Here is a 15,790-nt window from a genome sequence, read left to right as displayed (position 1 = left end):
GCTAAGTAACAAATGTACCCCAAAGCCAGGGGTTTAAAACAGTGAACTGTTATAAGAATGGAGCTATCCTTAGATTGGGGCCCAGAGGGGCAAGACATCTTACAGAACCTCAGAAGCTACAGCTCTTGGCCAAGATACCCAACAGCACATGGGCTCAGTGGTGAGTCTCTCCATCTTGAGAAAACTCAGCTGTATCAAGGGGAGGAAGCAATGTTTTTCTCCTGGGAAAAGGCAAAAAAGAAGTTTCTAGGGGACCTGTTCAGTACATACTGGGTGCCCAAGGTAAGGGAAGAGCTGTTGTTGCTAAGAGCCCTGGTGCTTAGCTGCAAAGGGTGTGACCTGGGCTGCTGAAAAGGTCCCTCTTGTCTAAGACTGGACATGCTCAGAGAAGAAGGTACAGAGGAGACCGTGGAGGGGAGGGGCTTCTGAAAGGAGGGGGTTGAGAGAGCCCTCAGTATTGAAAATCAGGAGGGGCTAGGGAAATGACTCAGTAGGTAAAGTGTCCAGTCTCCAGAACCTACATAAAAATTATGTGTGGCAATACAAGCTTCTAATCCCAGTGCTGGGGAGGTAGAGACAGGCGGATCCCCAGAGTTTACTGGACAGGGAGTTCAGACCAATAAGAGACTCTGTCTTAGGTGGACAGTACCTGACCCAAGGTTAACTTCTGGCCTCCACACATGCACTCACATGAAGGTACATATTAACAGGAGAACCTGATTTTCCATCCTAGCTTTGGCATTTGCTTGCATATATTCTTAGTGTAATGGTCAGCTATTACTGCAATAATGCTGCGTAACAAAATCACCTCAAAGCTCTGTAGCAAGAATAGTATTTGTGTTCTCCCTCACTGTGGGACACACTGCACTGAGCAGGCATCCATGGTGAAGGTTCTCTCCAGTCTTTGTGACTCAGCGCCATCCCCGGGCTCATGTCTCTCCAGGTGAAGGGTAGGCATGTGGCAGGAGCCACACTGCACCCACAGCTACCCATACTTCAGCAGTCACAGCAAGTCCAGAGCCAAGGCCAGCATCAGGGGGTGGGAGGTGTGTTCTGCCTGCAGAGAGTGGGCCCTGCTGTTCCTGGGCAAAGAACCAGAGGCTGGGCCTTCTGTCACACCCACGATGTCACTTCCTCACTTGGGTCTCGGTTTCCCCCACCAAACTGTGCACTGCCAGGATCATCAGGAGATTTTCGGGACACAGCCTCCTAGTCTGCATCCAGGACTGCTGAGGGAGCCTGGGAGTGGTGTCTGATGTTTATTATGGGACTCCAGTCTTCCTTACTGTCAGACAGATCTGAGATGAGTCCACCTTAGCCCAACTCCCTTTGAGCCCTGGGCCTTACTTCCTTCCCCACTCTGCCCATTCCAAGGCCTCTGAAAAGCCCCTCATCTCACATCCCAGAGCTGGGCAGCAACATAGAGCCCTCCCACATTATCAGTGAGTGGGCTGAGGCACACAGACTAGGGGGCAATCACAGGAAGTTCCATCACTAAGTGGCCCCATTCTTGATTTAAAGCTGGGACCGCTGGCCTCTGAGTTCTTCCTGTAAGGACTTACACTGTGGGTACAAGGCAGGGCATAGATACAGAGCCTGTATCACAGCTGCCTGCAAGGAGACCCAGGAGTGCCCACCAGTGCAGGCCACTGCCATCTCAGGAGAAAGGTTTTCTGCAATAAGCATTTGAGCTGGACTCTGAAGACTGGAGAGGTGGGATGGGCAGAGAGGAAGGTGTCTCTAGGCAGAAAAGCGCAGGAGGTAATGGACAGAGAGAGGGTCCCCCTGTTCCTCCTAAACACCACCAGGTCCTTCTGCCGCAGGGCCTTTGCACATGTGTCTCTGGCCTACCTCCTGCCTTCAGACCTGAGCTCATCACACTGACGGGCTTGACTCAAGACACCTCATCCCAGCCCAGTGTCTGGCTTCACATTCCTGTGGCTAAAACTTAGTTTTATGTCTCTGATCATTCATTATGCGTCTGTCTGTCTGCTCCAGCATTACCACCCACATGCAGTGGTCTGCTTTTCCTCATGGAGGCTGTCCCAGCACCCATAAGGGAACACCCCACAGGGAGCATTCAGACGGTTCAGGGAAATGTGCAAAGGGATGGGGGGGGGTGTGAGGGGATGGGATGGGCAGTTGTACATGGACATCGATGGGATGGGGGATTGTATGAGGGGATGTGATTGGGGTGGTGACACAGGAGACTGCAGAGAAACAAGGCAGGGGCCTCAGTTCCAGACCGATGCATTCAATGGTGGGTTTTGGACAGACCCTAAAATTCAGTTTATAAATATCTAGTTCACTGCCTTAAAAGGAAAAAGCCTTTCATTTGGACAAGCACTGGGCTGCACTCAGTCCCCTGGCACTCGCCGGGGCCAGAGCTGTCTTCTGACTTCATAAAGCCGTCACGCACCTCCGCCCACACTCTGCCTCTGTGAAGTACCTTCTGCCCAGTCACAAGTGGCTCTCAGGGACGGAGGAGGGAGTCTGGGCTGGGCTTTCAGAACTTGTACTAAAAACAAATGCCAAGCCACATGCCCAGGCCCACCATTTAGGAATGAAAGACCCCAGGACTGGGCCCAGCTGTCAGAGCCCTTGGCCTCTGCCACATGGCCATCCTGCACCATCACACAAGAGCAGAGAGACCAGATGACAAGGCAGACAGCTATCTTGAAGAGGTGGCATTTATGTGGACATCCACATGACAAGTGAGACAGCTGGGTAGCCATGGAGGTGGAGGCAGAAACATCTCAGTCACAAGGGCCAGTCTTCAGGGAGGCCCAGAATGCTGGGCCACCCTCTAAGGCTACTCCAGACATTGTCTAAATTCTTCAGTCCCAACCCGACACCCCTCCACACCCATCAGGTTTCAGAGATGGCCAGAAAGGTCTGGGCATGGGAGTCAGGTGGGAAAGCCTGGCTTGGTTTTTGCTGGTGTCATTGTTGTTGTTTTTCAATATTTGTTTGTTCTGAGGCAGCATCTCCCATAGCCCAGGCTGGCCTTGAAGCTTTGAATTCACTATGTAGCTGAGGATGACCTTGAACTTCTGATCCTTCTGCCTCTATTTCGCAAGTCCTGGGGTTACAGGTTTATGGCACTGTGCCTGCCTCAAACCTGGCAGTGTATCTAGCCCAGCTGTCCCCAGCCAATAGCCATGGCCTAGCCGGTAAGTTCACTCTACTCACTTTTCTCCATGGGCTTCCCTCCTTACAGGACAATGTGAGGAATTCAGCCACTGTCCCCAGTGCCACCCAGGCTCCATGGCATAGGCGGGTACTCAAAACCTAGAGGTCCCCATGCAGATGCTCAGCCAGGCCCTCACCCAAGAGCCTCACAGAGCCGAAAGGTCCTTTGGTAGTTTGATAGGTGAGAGCTGTGCACTGAGTTAGGGACTTGCCCACAGCCATCATGTCAGGAGGCAGCAGGATCTAAATAATGTCATCGGGGCCGGGGCTGGCGGGACACCTGCAGACATGAAGCAGATGAATCCCTTGGCTGTCCCTCCTGTGTCCAAGTAGGTGACTTCAACTTTCAAGGGCACAAGTGCTGAACAACAGACTGATCCACTAGGGGCATGTCCTGCCCTCGTAGCCTAGCTGGTCACATGGGGGAAAGGACAGCAACTTTGTGTTCTCTGAGCTGAGGTCCCAGCCGTAGGGAAGACCTCACTTCTCTGGCCTCAGTTCCCCTGCCTGCAAAATGGGCTTTTGCCGAGGGATAGAAGGATAAAAGTGGTAGTGTAGCACCATGCCAGGTCACCATAGGCTTAACTTGCACACAGTAGGACCCCACAGTATTGAGGCTCTGCAGCTAAGCAGGAACATGTGTCTTGCTGCTGGAGCTGTGGGGTCATCCAAGTTTTTAATCTTTATTTTTTGCATCGAACCCAGGACCTCATAAATGCCAGGTTTGTGCTCTACCACTCAACTATTTACCTTTCCCCTTTTTATTTTGAAGCGGGGTCTCACTAACTTGCCCAGGCTGGCCTTAAACTCTGTCTGTACCCTGACATCGACATTGAATTTGAGATTCTCCTGCCTCAGCTTCCTGAGTAACTGGGATTATAGCCCCTGAACCACCAGGCCAGGCTTCGGGCCTTTGTATAGTGAGACGGTGTGCAGAATTCGGTTTGGCTCGGTTTTCCTTCATCTGTGAGCCACCCTGTACCACAGAGGCCCCTTCAAGTCCTTGGCCAGACATCTGATAGCTCTCAGTCACCCACAGGGCGCCTGGTTTTCAGCCTCCCAAGTTCTTGGGCATCCCACTGGGAGAGCCTCACTCTTTTAAGTTGGGTCTCAACATGGGTAACACAGGAAAATCCCCCCACCCATTAAGGGCCTTCTTGCCACATGAGGGACAGCATTCCCCAGGATGATGGTGTAGACATCTTTTGGGGTCATGGGCCTGCTCATCACAGCAGGAAACCAGGCTCATAGTGAAATACCCCTCCTTATAGGGGACCCAGCTTATCTCATGCACATCTCTTGCTACAAAGAGGGAAACTGAGGCCCCAAGAGATTCCTAAGTGACCTCTCAGGATCCCACGGGGATCCTGAGCAGAGCTGGTCCCCAGCACCCTGCACGGATCTGTGTCCATGCCACCATGCCACGTGGCTCCCTCGACGAAAGACTTTGAACTCTCCAAAGCCCTTCTCGTCCCCGCACTCCTCTGATCCCCGCGCCCTGCTGCGTCTGGGCACACAATGCCTTCTGCTCTGGAACTGATATGAACTTGTCTTCACCCTCTTCTCTCCCTGGGAGGCTGAGAGGATCAGAGAGTTCTGAGCAGGGGCCTGGGGAAAGAGGAGAGAGAGGGTGAAGGAGACCACATCCCGAGCTCTGATCCTTTGGAGCTGGGGAGGCGTTGCTGACTGAAGGTACCATTGAAGACGGGCTGACTGCATGTTGCAGGAGGGACAGAGGACAGGCCGGACCACAAAGCCAGTGACAGAAGAGAAGCAATATGCAGCGAGTTTGAGAGTCTCTGGTCAGCCCATGGCAGCCTTGGTCCTGGTGGAAGTGTGCTTGTGTTTCCTGTCTGTCTGCCCCAGGGCTGTCTGAGTATTGTGAGGATTCAGCTCCCTGCTTGGCAGTGAGAACTGCTCTGCTGTGTGCTAACCTGTGAGTCGCAATCCCCTTGGTTTGCGAGGACCATGGAAAAACACAGATATTTACATTATGATTCAAACAGTAGCACAATTCCAGTTATGAAGTAGCAATGAAACCGTTTTATGGTTGGGGGTCATCGCAGCATGAGGAACGGTATGAAAGGGTTGCGGCGTTTGGAAGGTTGAGAACTACTGGCCCTAGCAGTTTGTCGTGGGTACAAACTCCTGGTAGACACAGGGAACCGAGACAGCAGCCAGATAGATGCACACAGGGGCCTTTTCAAGACATGCTTGCGTATATCCCATTGGCCAAAGGAGGTCACATAGCCAATCCCAGACTCAGAGAAAGGAAACCTGAAAAGTGAGCAACAAAAGATTATAGTTACAGAGGGACGTCTGATTCAATCATCCCGCGTGGTGGCTTAACCAGAATGGACATGTTCTTTCTCTGGTTTGTAACGAATATTGGAAAATAGGAAATGTGGAGTCGTCAGGGGTCCAGGCTCCTCAACACATCTTCTTATCCTTATGGGCCAAACGAGCTGCAATCTCTGCAGCCAACACACTCCTCCCCAGACACTAGGATGATAAGAAATAAAGGGATTGTCTTCAGGTTGTATGTAATAGTTCAGCTTATATTTACTGGCAAGCACACAAGTCACTCAGGCTAGTAGAGAGCTTGGGGAAACATAGTCTTTTAATCGGGCACAGTGTGATTAGCTAAGAACTTGAATTTTGTTCATGTCAGAAAAATTGAGTGAAGGCAGCAGGAAGTGTTGTAGGAAAGGAGCCTGGGCAGAGAGAGGGGTAACTTGCCTGAAACCCGCCTCCCTCCATCTTTCCCTCCTTCCCTCCCTCCCTTCCTCCCTCCCTCCCTTCCTCCCTCCCTCTCTCCCTCCCTCCCTGTGTTCCTTCCTTCCTGACTCCTACCAATAAATATGGTTAAACCACCTACTCCTAGTCACACACTATTCCAGGCACTGGGAATAACGGATTGAATGTGTATCAGACAGAGAAGAGAGACAGGCAGGGCGCCTCTGAACAGGTGATATCTGGGTAGAGACCTGATTGAAGATGAGGGCCACTGACCTCTGGAAGGTGGAAGGGAAGAGGTTTCCAGACAGAAAAGCAGGAGCCAAGACCCAGATGAGAAGGGCCTCAGGTTATTTGGGAACATATAGGGCAGAATGGATGGTGCCTGGAAAGGGGAAATGGTGAAGAGGGGGTACCAGGCGGGGCCTCCGTGGCAGGGTGGGACATCTGTGGGCCATACATGGGAGCAAGGGCAGCAGATGGTTCTGGGAGGGACCTGTAAGCCTGCAGGCCTGGGTTTGGGGTGGGGTCTTGGGCCAGACCGCCCAGTGTGTGGCCTTGTCTCCCCAGGTTCACTGGTTCTTCTCACCTGGTCATGAATTCCTCCACCCGGAGCACTCAGAGACACTGAGTCACAGGAAGTGAGGTGTGGTGTGTCCAGTCCGCATTCCCGCCTCCTGCATCTCTGACCTATGCTAGGACTAAAAGCTGCTCCCTCCCCCGAACCAGCCTGTGGGGACCACCTTGTAGTATCTCCTCATCTGCCCTCAGAAATCCCATGTCAGCCCCATCATGCCTTAGGGAAGAAACCTAACTAACTCACAGAGAGAATTCAGCTGGCCTAAGTCCCTGCCAAGGATGGTTTTCCCCACACTCCGCAGGTCTTGCTAGAGGCCGGCAGGGCCCCTAGCCACCTGCTGCAGGAGAGCAGGCTGGCCAGCTTCCCCCACCCCCTCAAGCCACAGGCCTCTTCTGTGTTCTGCCCCCTGGGGCTCCATCTCCTGGCAAGGGTCACAGGGCACCGCTGACCCCATAGCCTGCTGGCGTGCCCGACTGATAATTGAAAATACCAGAATTCCCTGATGTCCAACTTCCAGGGTAACCTGACCCAGGGTGGGCGAGGCGGCAGGAGGGGCCCGGACATCTTCCAGCCTGTCCCTTTTCTCACTGCTAATCCCTGAATTCCGAGAGAGGGGCCAGCCCCCTGGCCTGCCTTGATCATCTTCCCAGCAGATGCCGCCTCCTCACCATGCCTGGGTCACGGGGCTTAGGGGCTCAGAGCCCAGGATCTGCCTGAAACCCAAGCCTGCTATGGCCCAGACCACTCAAGCCCATGGGACCCGCCATGCCTGGAGGGGGGCAGATTGGCTTCGAGACTATAGTCTGGAGCAGAGGGTGTCCTCACAAGCCCTCTGCACGCTTCCCTGGTCTGTCTGTATAGCAGGGAGAGGGCCAGTTGGGCCTGAGTTTGCCTGGGTTTGAATTGGGCTCCATTGCTTGCTGTATGTGGCTTTGGGCAGGTTTCTTCATCCCTCCTGACTTCATTTCCTCATCTGATGAGTGGGTATAATTATGTCCTACTCACAGGTGACATGCGTGTTAACTGAGTTAGCCGATGAAAAGTGGCCTAGCGGCTATCAGTAACCAGGGCCTCCTCTGGGTGGACATCGTGGGCTCTCAGGGTCCCCAAGAAAGTGAGCCGAGTGGGCAGAGGAGCAGGCAGTCCCCTGCTCTGGTCCTTCTGTCACACCCCAGGGCTTTCAGGACAAGGACAGTCTTTGAAGGTTGGAGGCAGCATCGTCCCACCCCTCTCAAGAGGTCACTCTGTGGCTTAGAACTAAAGGGACTGTGAAGAGAGCCCAGCCTGGGCATAGTCTATGAGAGGTGACCACCTACCCCACCAGGACTCAGCTGCTATGGGCCCGCCTTCTGCTGTGTGACCTTGGATAAACCACTCGCCCTCTCTGAGCATGCTCTGTCTCCTAGCAATATCCGCTTCACCTTAGGAGTCTGGGTTCCCAGGCATCCTACACCTGAGACTGCAGGGTCAACAGCTGGGGGTGGGTAGGCAATGTGAGGTCTGTCTAGGTTTCCCCACTACACTGGCACCAGCTGAAAAGAGAGTCAAGCAACAGGACACATTCTACCGCTTGGCCTTGCAGTTGAGAGCAAACTGCAGATTCCAGAAGCAGCAGCCGGGACTGACTCCGAGAGTCTGGGTTCTCTGCTTCCTCTTTACAGAGCCTAGTGTGGTCCTGACGGGGGGACAGGACACTCATGGGCAGAAAGAAGCGCACTTTCTCCCATGAGTCCCTGTGGGCCTCACTGGCCAGGTAGAGAGGCTTCACTCTGGAGGGATCCTAGCATTCCTGGAAGCAATTCTTCTCTACCTGCTCAGCCTACACACACACACACACACACACACACACACACACACACACACACGCATGCACGCACGCACGCACATCTCTTCCATATTTACAGTGACCCTGCTGCACAAGACAGGGGTGTGGAAGCCGAGGCTCCCAGAGGTGAAAGACCCTACACAGACCACAGGTCAGCGAGTGGTGGGAGAGTGAGCAGAGCAGAAGTCCATTCTTGGGGCTCGGCCACACTGACCTCTAGGCCAAGGGCTTTGGGGGAACAGGCAGAGTATCGGAGCTGCCATACCACAAGTCCAACAGCCTGGCCAAAGTAAAGAAGACAGTGTGGCCCAGAGATGTTGATAGTTCACCTAAGGCCACACAGCCAGTTCATAAAGGACACAGGGGACAATCTGGGGGAGATGAGGCAGAATGGAAATAGCTGCTAAGTCAGCTCCAATGTCAGAGGCTGCTGAGCTCCCAAGGGACTAAGCCAGGCTGGTGCCCAGTACAGCCAAAGCCCTGGGAAGCAAGGTAGGAGCTGGGAGAAGTGTGGTGTCAGCGTTCAGGTATCTCTTTGTTGGCCAGGATGGGAAATCTGCCCATCACAGACCTGTTCAGGAACCAGGAAAGAGGTTAGGAGGTGCTTGCTCTCCCTGTGAGTCCCCAGTCCTCCGTGGGACCATGAACCCTCAGGTCCAGAGAGGCACCTTGGAACCCAGGCTTGCATGACCCCCTCTAAGAAGAGCAGGGCTCTGGAGACCTCCCACCCTGATCCTCACCACCCTGTGTGTGGTGGTTCCACTCTGGCACACCACAGGTCCATCTCGCAGGCTTGCCCGGGTGGAAGAGGCAAAAGCCAAGCTAGAGTGTTGAGACAAAGGATCAGAGAATGGCAATGACATGGGCTCAATGCCCAACTCTCTTGGGGCCTCAGTTTCCACACATACAAAACAAAGAAAAGGGAATAAATAGTTCGTGAAGTCCTTCTAGCATTGAGCACAGCACACTTCCCATCCCACACAGATTGCTGGTAGGCTGGGTTGGTAAATTGATTATTTGATGAACTTGGTTGAGGTAGAGTTCTTGTGGCACACACCTGACCGGTTCAACATGGGTGATGCAATGGCAGTTTGCGTGTTTACTGGACCGCATCTAGTTCCAGAACCAGCCCTGAGGGTAACCCCAGCCCCCACCACACTCCAGCATTCCCTGTTGGTCCTTTCTCTGGTCCCTGCTTTCTGCATCTGTTCTCATTGATCTCACAGTTCCCTGTCTGTCCAGGCCCTTTTTGGGTAAGCCACACTTGCCCATGCCTCTTTTGACCCTGACCTCTGGCCTCTCTTGCAGCACCATCGGCCGTATCCATCATGCATCAGGTGAGCCGCACCGTGGACAGCATCACCCTGTCGTGGTCCCAGCCAGACCAGCCCAATGGTGTGATTCTGGACTACGAACTACAGTATTATGAGAAGGTAGCCGTGTCCCCACCTGCCCCAACTCCCCAAAAGTCCCTCTCCCAGCCTTGGCCTGATGTTCCCTCTCCTGCCAGCCTCAGGGTCATGCTGCCTGGCTCTCCACTGGCTCTCAGGCCCCTGCTGAGAGGTCTTGGGCAGGTGCCTTGACCTCTCTGAGTCTCATCATTCTGGTCCAGGGGACCAGCTAGCTGTCTGAGTGACATGCCACACTCAGTCCTACTACCATCAAGACCTCTTCGGACTTGACCTCCAGAAGCCTGAGGTCATGATAAAAAAGAAAAAGAAACTGTACTTAGGGGTAATAACTGATCTTCACCTACTGAAAGCGACCATGTGGGGTGTGCCCCTAGAGACGGCAAGGACCTCAGGGAAAGATGGACTTCTGTTTAGACTAAGGCGGCAGTGACTACAAGGAGGTCCAGAGTTGGAGGTGATCCCGCAGTGAGCTGACATGGACAAGAGGGTTCTCCGAGAGAAGAAAGTTGCTCCTCCTTTGAACCACTCTGAGTCTGTTATTGCGGCTGTTTGTACCTAGGCACCTTGGGCTGGATATGGGGATTTCTCCCTGATCTTTTAGAACAGGCCACACTCCTGTTTCAGGGAAACTGGAAGCCATGCATATAAGACTCATGATGAACCCCATTTGAACCCTCAGGCAGGCATCCTTTGCCCTCTGGGTTTCCAATTCCACATGGGGGGTGGGCTGGAGAGGAGTCTGCCACTCCGTGGGGACTATGAAGAGAAAGAGAGGAGGCGGGAACCAAACCAGGTGCGTCCCTGGCCTCCCTGCTCTCGTGCTCTGCCTCCTACAGAGTGGGCCAGTATTTCAGAACAGTACCACATGGGACCAGAGAACATGAGGTCCACGCGGTACGGGGCTACAGGAGTGTACATAACGGCCTCCCATATGGATAAACACCAGAGGCCCTGTAACTGCCCCTTTGACGGTACCCTCCTTCCTTGTACCCAGACAGACCACAAGGACCACTGGGAAAGGTGATGTAGAACTGGGGTGTCAGTGACTGATAGGAAGTCCTTCGTTGGGGGTGACCCCACAGTGAGCAGGAAATGGATGGGGAGTCAGGCCATTAAGGCTCAGAGAAGACAGCTGGAGGCAGTGACAGCTAAGCCCTCCGGAGTCCAGTTTCTGCGGCCCCATCTAGTCCTAGCACAGCATCAGCTTCTGAGGTAGCCTAGCTCTACTTACCACACACTAACCCAGCCTGCCATTCAAGTGCTCCTAATTACTGCCTTCTCCGCGTGTCCCAGGGTCCTGTGTTCTGGGAGGTCAGGGGCCACCCCTCTCTGGCCATCACCTTCTCCCCAGGGCCCAGAAACTGAAGCACAGAGGCACCTGATCCATGGGTTGAGTGAAGGAGTAAATGAACCCCTCACCATTGCTGTGCCCAGCCCCTGCAACCAGCTGTCTCCCCACGAGAGAAACCCGTATGCCCCTGATTCCCACCTCTCCTCCCTCCCTGGCTTTTGACTTCTCTATCACATTCTTCCCACCTTGGTCTCTCATGTCTGCCTGTCAACATCTGTGGGGTACCAGAAACTCTGCCATCAGCAAACATCTTCCCACGGACTCTGCCTCTTCTCCTGGAAGCCCATGCTGGCAGCAGGGGCCCTGGTCTCCCTAGGGTGTGAATGATGAATGGGAGCATTGTGGGGATGAAGCAGAGAGTGAAGGATGGAGCCTCTGAATAAAACAAGAACCAGAGGCAGAGTGGCTGCTTGGACCAGTCACTTCCTGCCCCTCACCACCCTGGCCAGCCCCGGTCCATCCTCCGGTGTTTCAGTACAAATGTCTTGGCCTTCTCCAGGAAGCCTTCCCATACTGCCAAGACTAGGGCAAACACTTCACCTTCTCTTCGGTCCCTCTCACTGCATGTAGCCACCAAGTAAACTCGGCCAGGGTGAGACTAGCTCTGCTGCACCCCAGCGCTTGGGTACACAGTAGGTGCGCCGTAGGCTCTTGTTGGGTGTGTTGGGGAAGGGGCCACTGAGGGGCCTGAGTGTCTCTACTGAGAAAAGCAGCCCTGCATCTCAGTGGGTCCTGAAGGTCTTTGAAGGGGCCGCCAGCCTGGAGAGCTGGTCCAGGAAGCTTTGCCTTGCAAGGGCCGGTGTCACTGCTCCCTCCAGCAGGGGCAGCGTAGCAACTGAAAAAAAAAAAAAAAAAATTAAAAAGAAAAGAAGGGGGAGGACTAATTAAGAAGCTTTGTGATTAAATGAATCTGAAAGTGGTTTTCCCCAAAGATTGGAGCGGAAATGAGGCATCCCTGTGCAGTCCTGACTGCGACCCATTTCCTACCACAATGGGTGAGCCTGGGAGCCTGGCAGCGGGGTGAGCTGGGTGCCACTGCTCTACTTTCTTGGGGGCTAGGTGGCTCCACAGTAGCCAAGTGGCCACCTGCTCACTTTTCATAGGCCTCACTGTGTGCAGGGCACACCACACCATCATCACAGTCATCCTTGGGCACAGGAGAAACTGAGGCACAGAGGCTCACTGACCTGTCAGCACCCCATGCTGAGTGGCAGAGAAAGGATCTGGCCTTGCTCTCTCTTTCTCAGTCTCCTGGGTGCTCCTGCCACCCAGCTTTCTCCCAAGATCACTTCTGAGATGACCAGTGACATGTAGATGGGACCAGCTCCCCTTCTGTTAGGCCCTCTGCTCAGAGCCTGGGGTGTACAGGCCATCAAAGGACAGCCACTGGGCCATTGGACTTCCACAGTCACCAGCTGGTTCTGGCCGCAGAGGACTTTGCCATCTGGGAGGAACAAAGGCTGAGACAGTAAGAGTCATGTGGGGTATTCACCTCAGAAGGGCCAGCAAAGGTCTCACGGGTAGGAGGTACCTGAGAGTAGCCCACAGCCGTGGCATGGGTAGGGGTGGCCTGTATCCCAGACATTTGAGCTGAGGCTTGAAAGCTGAGAGAAGGTCACAGAGGGATGTGTGATGAAGGCAGTCAGGCAGCCGGCGCAGCAGGCTCAAAGGCCCTGGGACAGAGCTGAGCAGCTGCATTAGGAGAACAGAGAAATCATCTCAGTTCTCAACAAGAACAACACGGCAAGAGAGAGCACGCCACAGGGGAGCGTTTGGGAAGTAAGGCTGGCTGGGGCGTGTCCTGCCTTCCAGGCCTAGAGAGTCTGGATTTGATTTAGAGTGTGATAGAAGGTTCTGGAATGCTGGGATCTGACTCCAGTTGTGTTAAAGATCTATCCCTCTACTATGTGGAAAATAGAAGAGACTGGGGGAGGGGGGATGCAGAGATGCTTGGGACAGCAAGTGAGAAACAGTGGCTCCTTGAGTTGGGACAAGATTGGCAGCAGAGTTGGTGAGGGGTGACAAGTTTAGACATTTGGATGCCCAGGTCCTCAAAGACATGACAGGATGACTCTTGGGATGGTTTCACAGAAAGGGAATTTGCAGGTCTAGCCATGGCACTTGCCAAGGAGGCTTAGGATACCCTAAAGCATGTGCCAATGGTAAGTGGAGGCAGAGGGTGCAGCCTGAGATCATTCAGGACCCAAGGAGAGGGAGGAGTAACTCATGGTTGATGTCAGGGAAGCAAGATCAACTTCTGCTCTGATGTCTAGCCCTCTAGCATCACCTGGGAATGGCAGCCATGTTGCAATAGTAAGATTTATATCTGGCAAGCCGTGGCTGACTCTTACCTAGCATCTAGGATCTGCTCACAATTTATTCCTTTCTGGAATGTTCCAGAACTTTCTAGAATAAACACTGGGCCTCCCCCACCAGAAGGTCACCCCACCTTCCCCAATCCTCTCTTTAATTTCCAGAAAGGCCCTTTAGGAATGACAGTGGCTCTCAGACTTTCCCCAAATCTACTGGGACCTATGCCTTCCCTGAGCCTGAACTGACAGCCATTGCCTGAGGCCGCTGGGCAAATGGGCAGCAGGCTCACTGCAGACTGGCCATTTCCATTCATCCAGTGTCCCTGGGGAGGTGGCCTCCTTTAGCAGCTTTCCAGAGCCCATGGGTTCATGTTCTCCACAGCTTGGAGCAGTCACCGGGCGATGCAGGGGCCCTGACATCTATGTCAATGAAATTCAATAGATATGTCCAGTCAGTAGCTAAGAGAGGTAAGCACTCCAGACCGGGAACAAGGACCGGGGATAAGGTGAACTGTGTAGTTCCAGCTGTGTTTGGTGAAACAGGAACAGGATCTGTGATGGGGGCGGCGGCAGGCGGAAAAACCGTACACGTTACAGATCTGCCCAGAGAGGTGAGCACCCCTCACCTCAGCCTTCCTTTACCTATTTCGTGAATGTCAGCAGGGACTGCTCTCTGACTGTGTTGGTGATAATAACCATGAGAGCTGGCATTTGCAGAGTTACTGTGTGTGGTGACAGCATCTGTGTGCTAACAGCTCTCGCCGTATTCTGTGGGATCTCCACAGCCACATGGAGGTAACCAACTGCTGTTGCCTACTTTGAAGATGAGAAAGTCATGGCTGCAAACCACCTGTGGTGGGGTATGCCTGTGAACCCAACACTCTTGAGGTAAAGGCAGAGGGATCAGGTCAAGGTTACATTCTTGATTACATAGTGAGGTCAGCCTGGGCTATGTGAATCTGGCGCAGCATAAAGAAAAAGAGGGAGAGATAGAAAGAGGAAGGAGGCAAGCAGGCAGGCAGGCTGGATGGATGGCTGGGGCCTGGTTCTACTTAGTCCTGGTAGACTTCATGCATTTCTCCCATTACCTGGTGATAGCTAGCCAACAGTATTCCAGAGACGAGGTTGGACCCATGCATTCTGTCTGGTATCTCCATGAGCCATGTACTGCCTAGTTGAATTCTAGAGGTCTGATATTTATGGCTCCATTTTATGGATTGGCGCACCAAGCCTCTGAAGCGAAGGGTCCATCCTGGGAACACACTGCAACTAAGTCGAAGAGAAACTTGGTATTTAAAATAGTATCTGGTCTCATCTCCATCCTGTGCCTGGCTTTAGGGAAGCAATCTGCTTGGATTGGGTCCTCACTCTCCCAGGGTACCTTTGACACCAGGATTGCCTCTATTGCCCCCATATCATCAGGAATTCAAACCCTAAGTGTCCCTAAAGTGCCACCCACCCAAAATATGGACTCTGATACCATGTTGCACAGCGGCACCTACTGGTCAGTCTTGGACTTGCACTCTAGATTGGCCGTATATGTCAATGAGGAGCAGCACCTACTGTGTGTGTATTGAGAGGGGGATCTAGAGATAAATTGTGTGGCCCTTGCCCTCAGGAAATCCTAATCCTCAGAGGAGATAGAATCATGCATTAGAATCATAGAAGAGGTGTTGCGCCCATTACTTGTGGCTGGGACATCCAAAATGTCTCCATCAGAGTTGGCATTTGTGCTGAGCCTTGAATGATGATGAGCAAGGAACTGCTAGTCAGAGGAGGAAAGAACATTTGAGGCCCAAGAACCTGGCTAAGAGCCTAGTGTCCAAGTAAGTGGGGGGGTCACCTGATAAAACCCAGTAGAAGGTGTGTGTCTTAGTGGTAGCACAGGTGTGGTGACCCAGGGAATGTAGCTTCCTGTCTGGCCTCCCAAGAACCATGTCCCTGGCATGCAACACAACAGGAGGCACTCCCAGGCCTGTCCCCTCTAGCCTCGTATTCCAGGCTCTTCTCTACCCATGGCCTTGCACCTGCTGCTCTCTCTGCTGGAAGACCCTCCTTTGCCTGTGTGGCTCCTGCTTGTTCTTTAAGGTTTCAGTCCAGAGCCCTCCGTTCTCTTGGGGAGCTTTCTCTGACTTTACTGCAGATCCTCACTGAGGCCAGGTCTCTCCTCTCAGCTTACTCTGCTTCCCTTGCCCTGTGAGCACTTCATACCCAGCAGTGTTCACTCTTAGGTAGCTCTCACGATCCCAGTAGCAAAGCAGTGTCTGAATCCGGAAGCAGGCTCACTTCAGTGCCTGAGTTAACGTTGCTCTCTCCCAGTCTCGGGATGTGCTTGGGGCTCTGCACCTGAGACACATACATGATCAACCCATGTGTAACTGG

General features: G+C 53.3%; 1 protein-coding gene across 5 annotated transcripts in view; it reads left to right on the top strand.

Moving 5' to 3' along the window:
- Positions 1-15,790, top strand: part of Ephb2 (EPH receptor B2) — a 177,374-nt gene that overhangs the window by 140,680 nt on the left and 20,904 nt on the right. For all 5 annotated transcript variants that reach the window (XM_051173581.1, XM_051173582.1, XM_051173580.1 and 2 more), the window contains exon 6: positions 9,642-9,766. In XM_051173581.1, the coding sequence (XP_051029538.1) occupies positions 9,642-9,766 (125 nt within the window). The remainder of the gene's footprint in view (positions 1-9,641; positions 9,767-15,790) is intronic.

Source organism: Phodopus roborovskii, unplaced genomic scaffold (genome assembly GCF_943737965.1).
Source record: "Phodopus roborovskii unplaced genomic scaffold, PHOROB, whole genome shotgun sequence".
Lineage (NCBI taxonomy): Eukaryota > Metazoa > Chordata > Mammalia > Rodentia > Cricetidae > Phodopus > Phodopus roborovskii.
The sequence above is the reverse complement of the archived record's forward strand: the minus strand, read 5'-3'. Positions and strand labels throughout refer to the sequence as shown.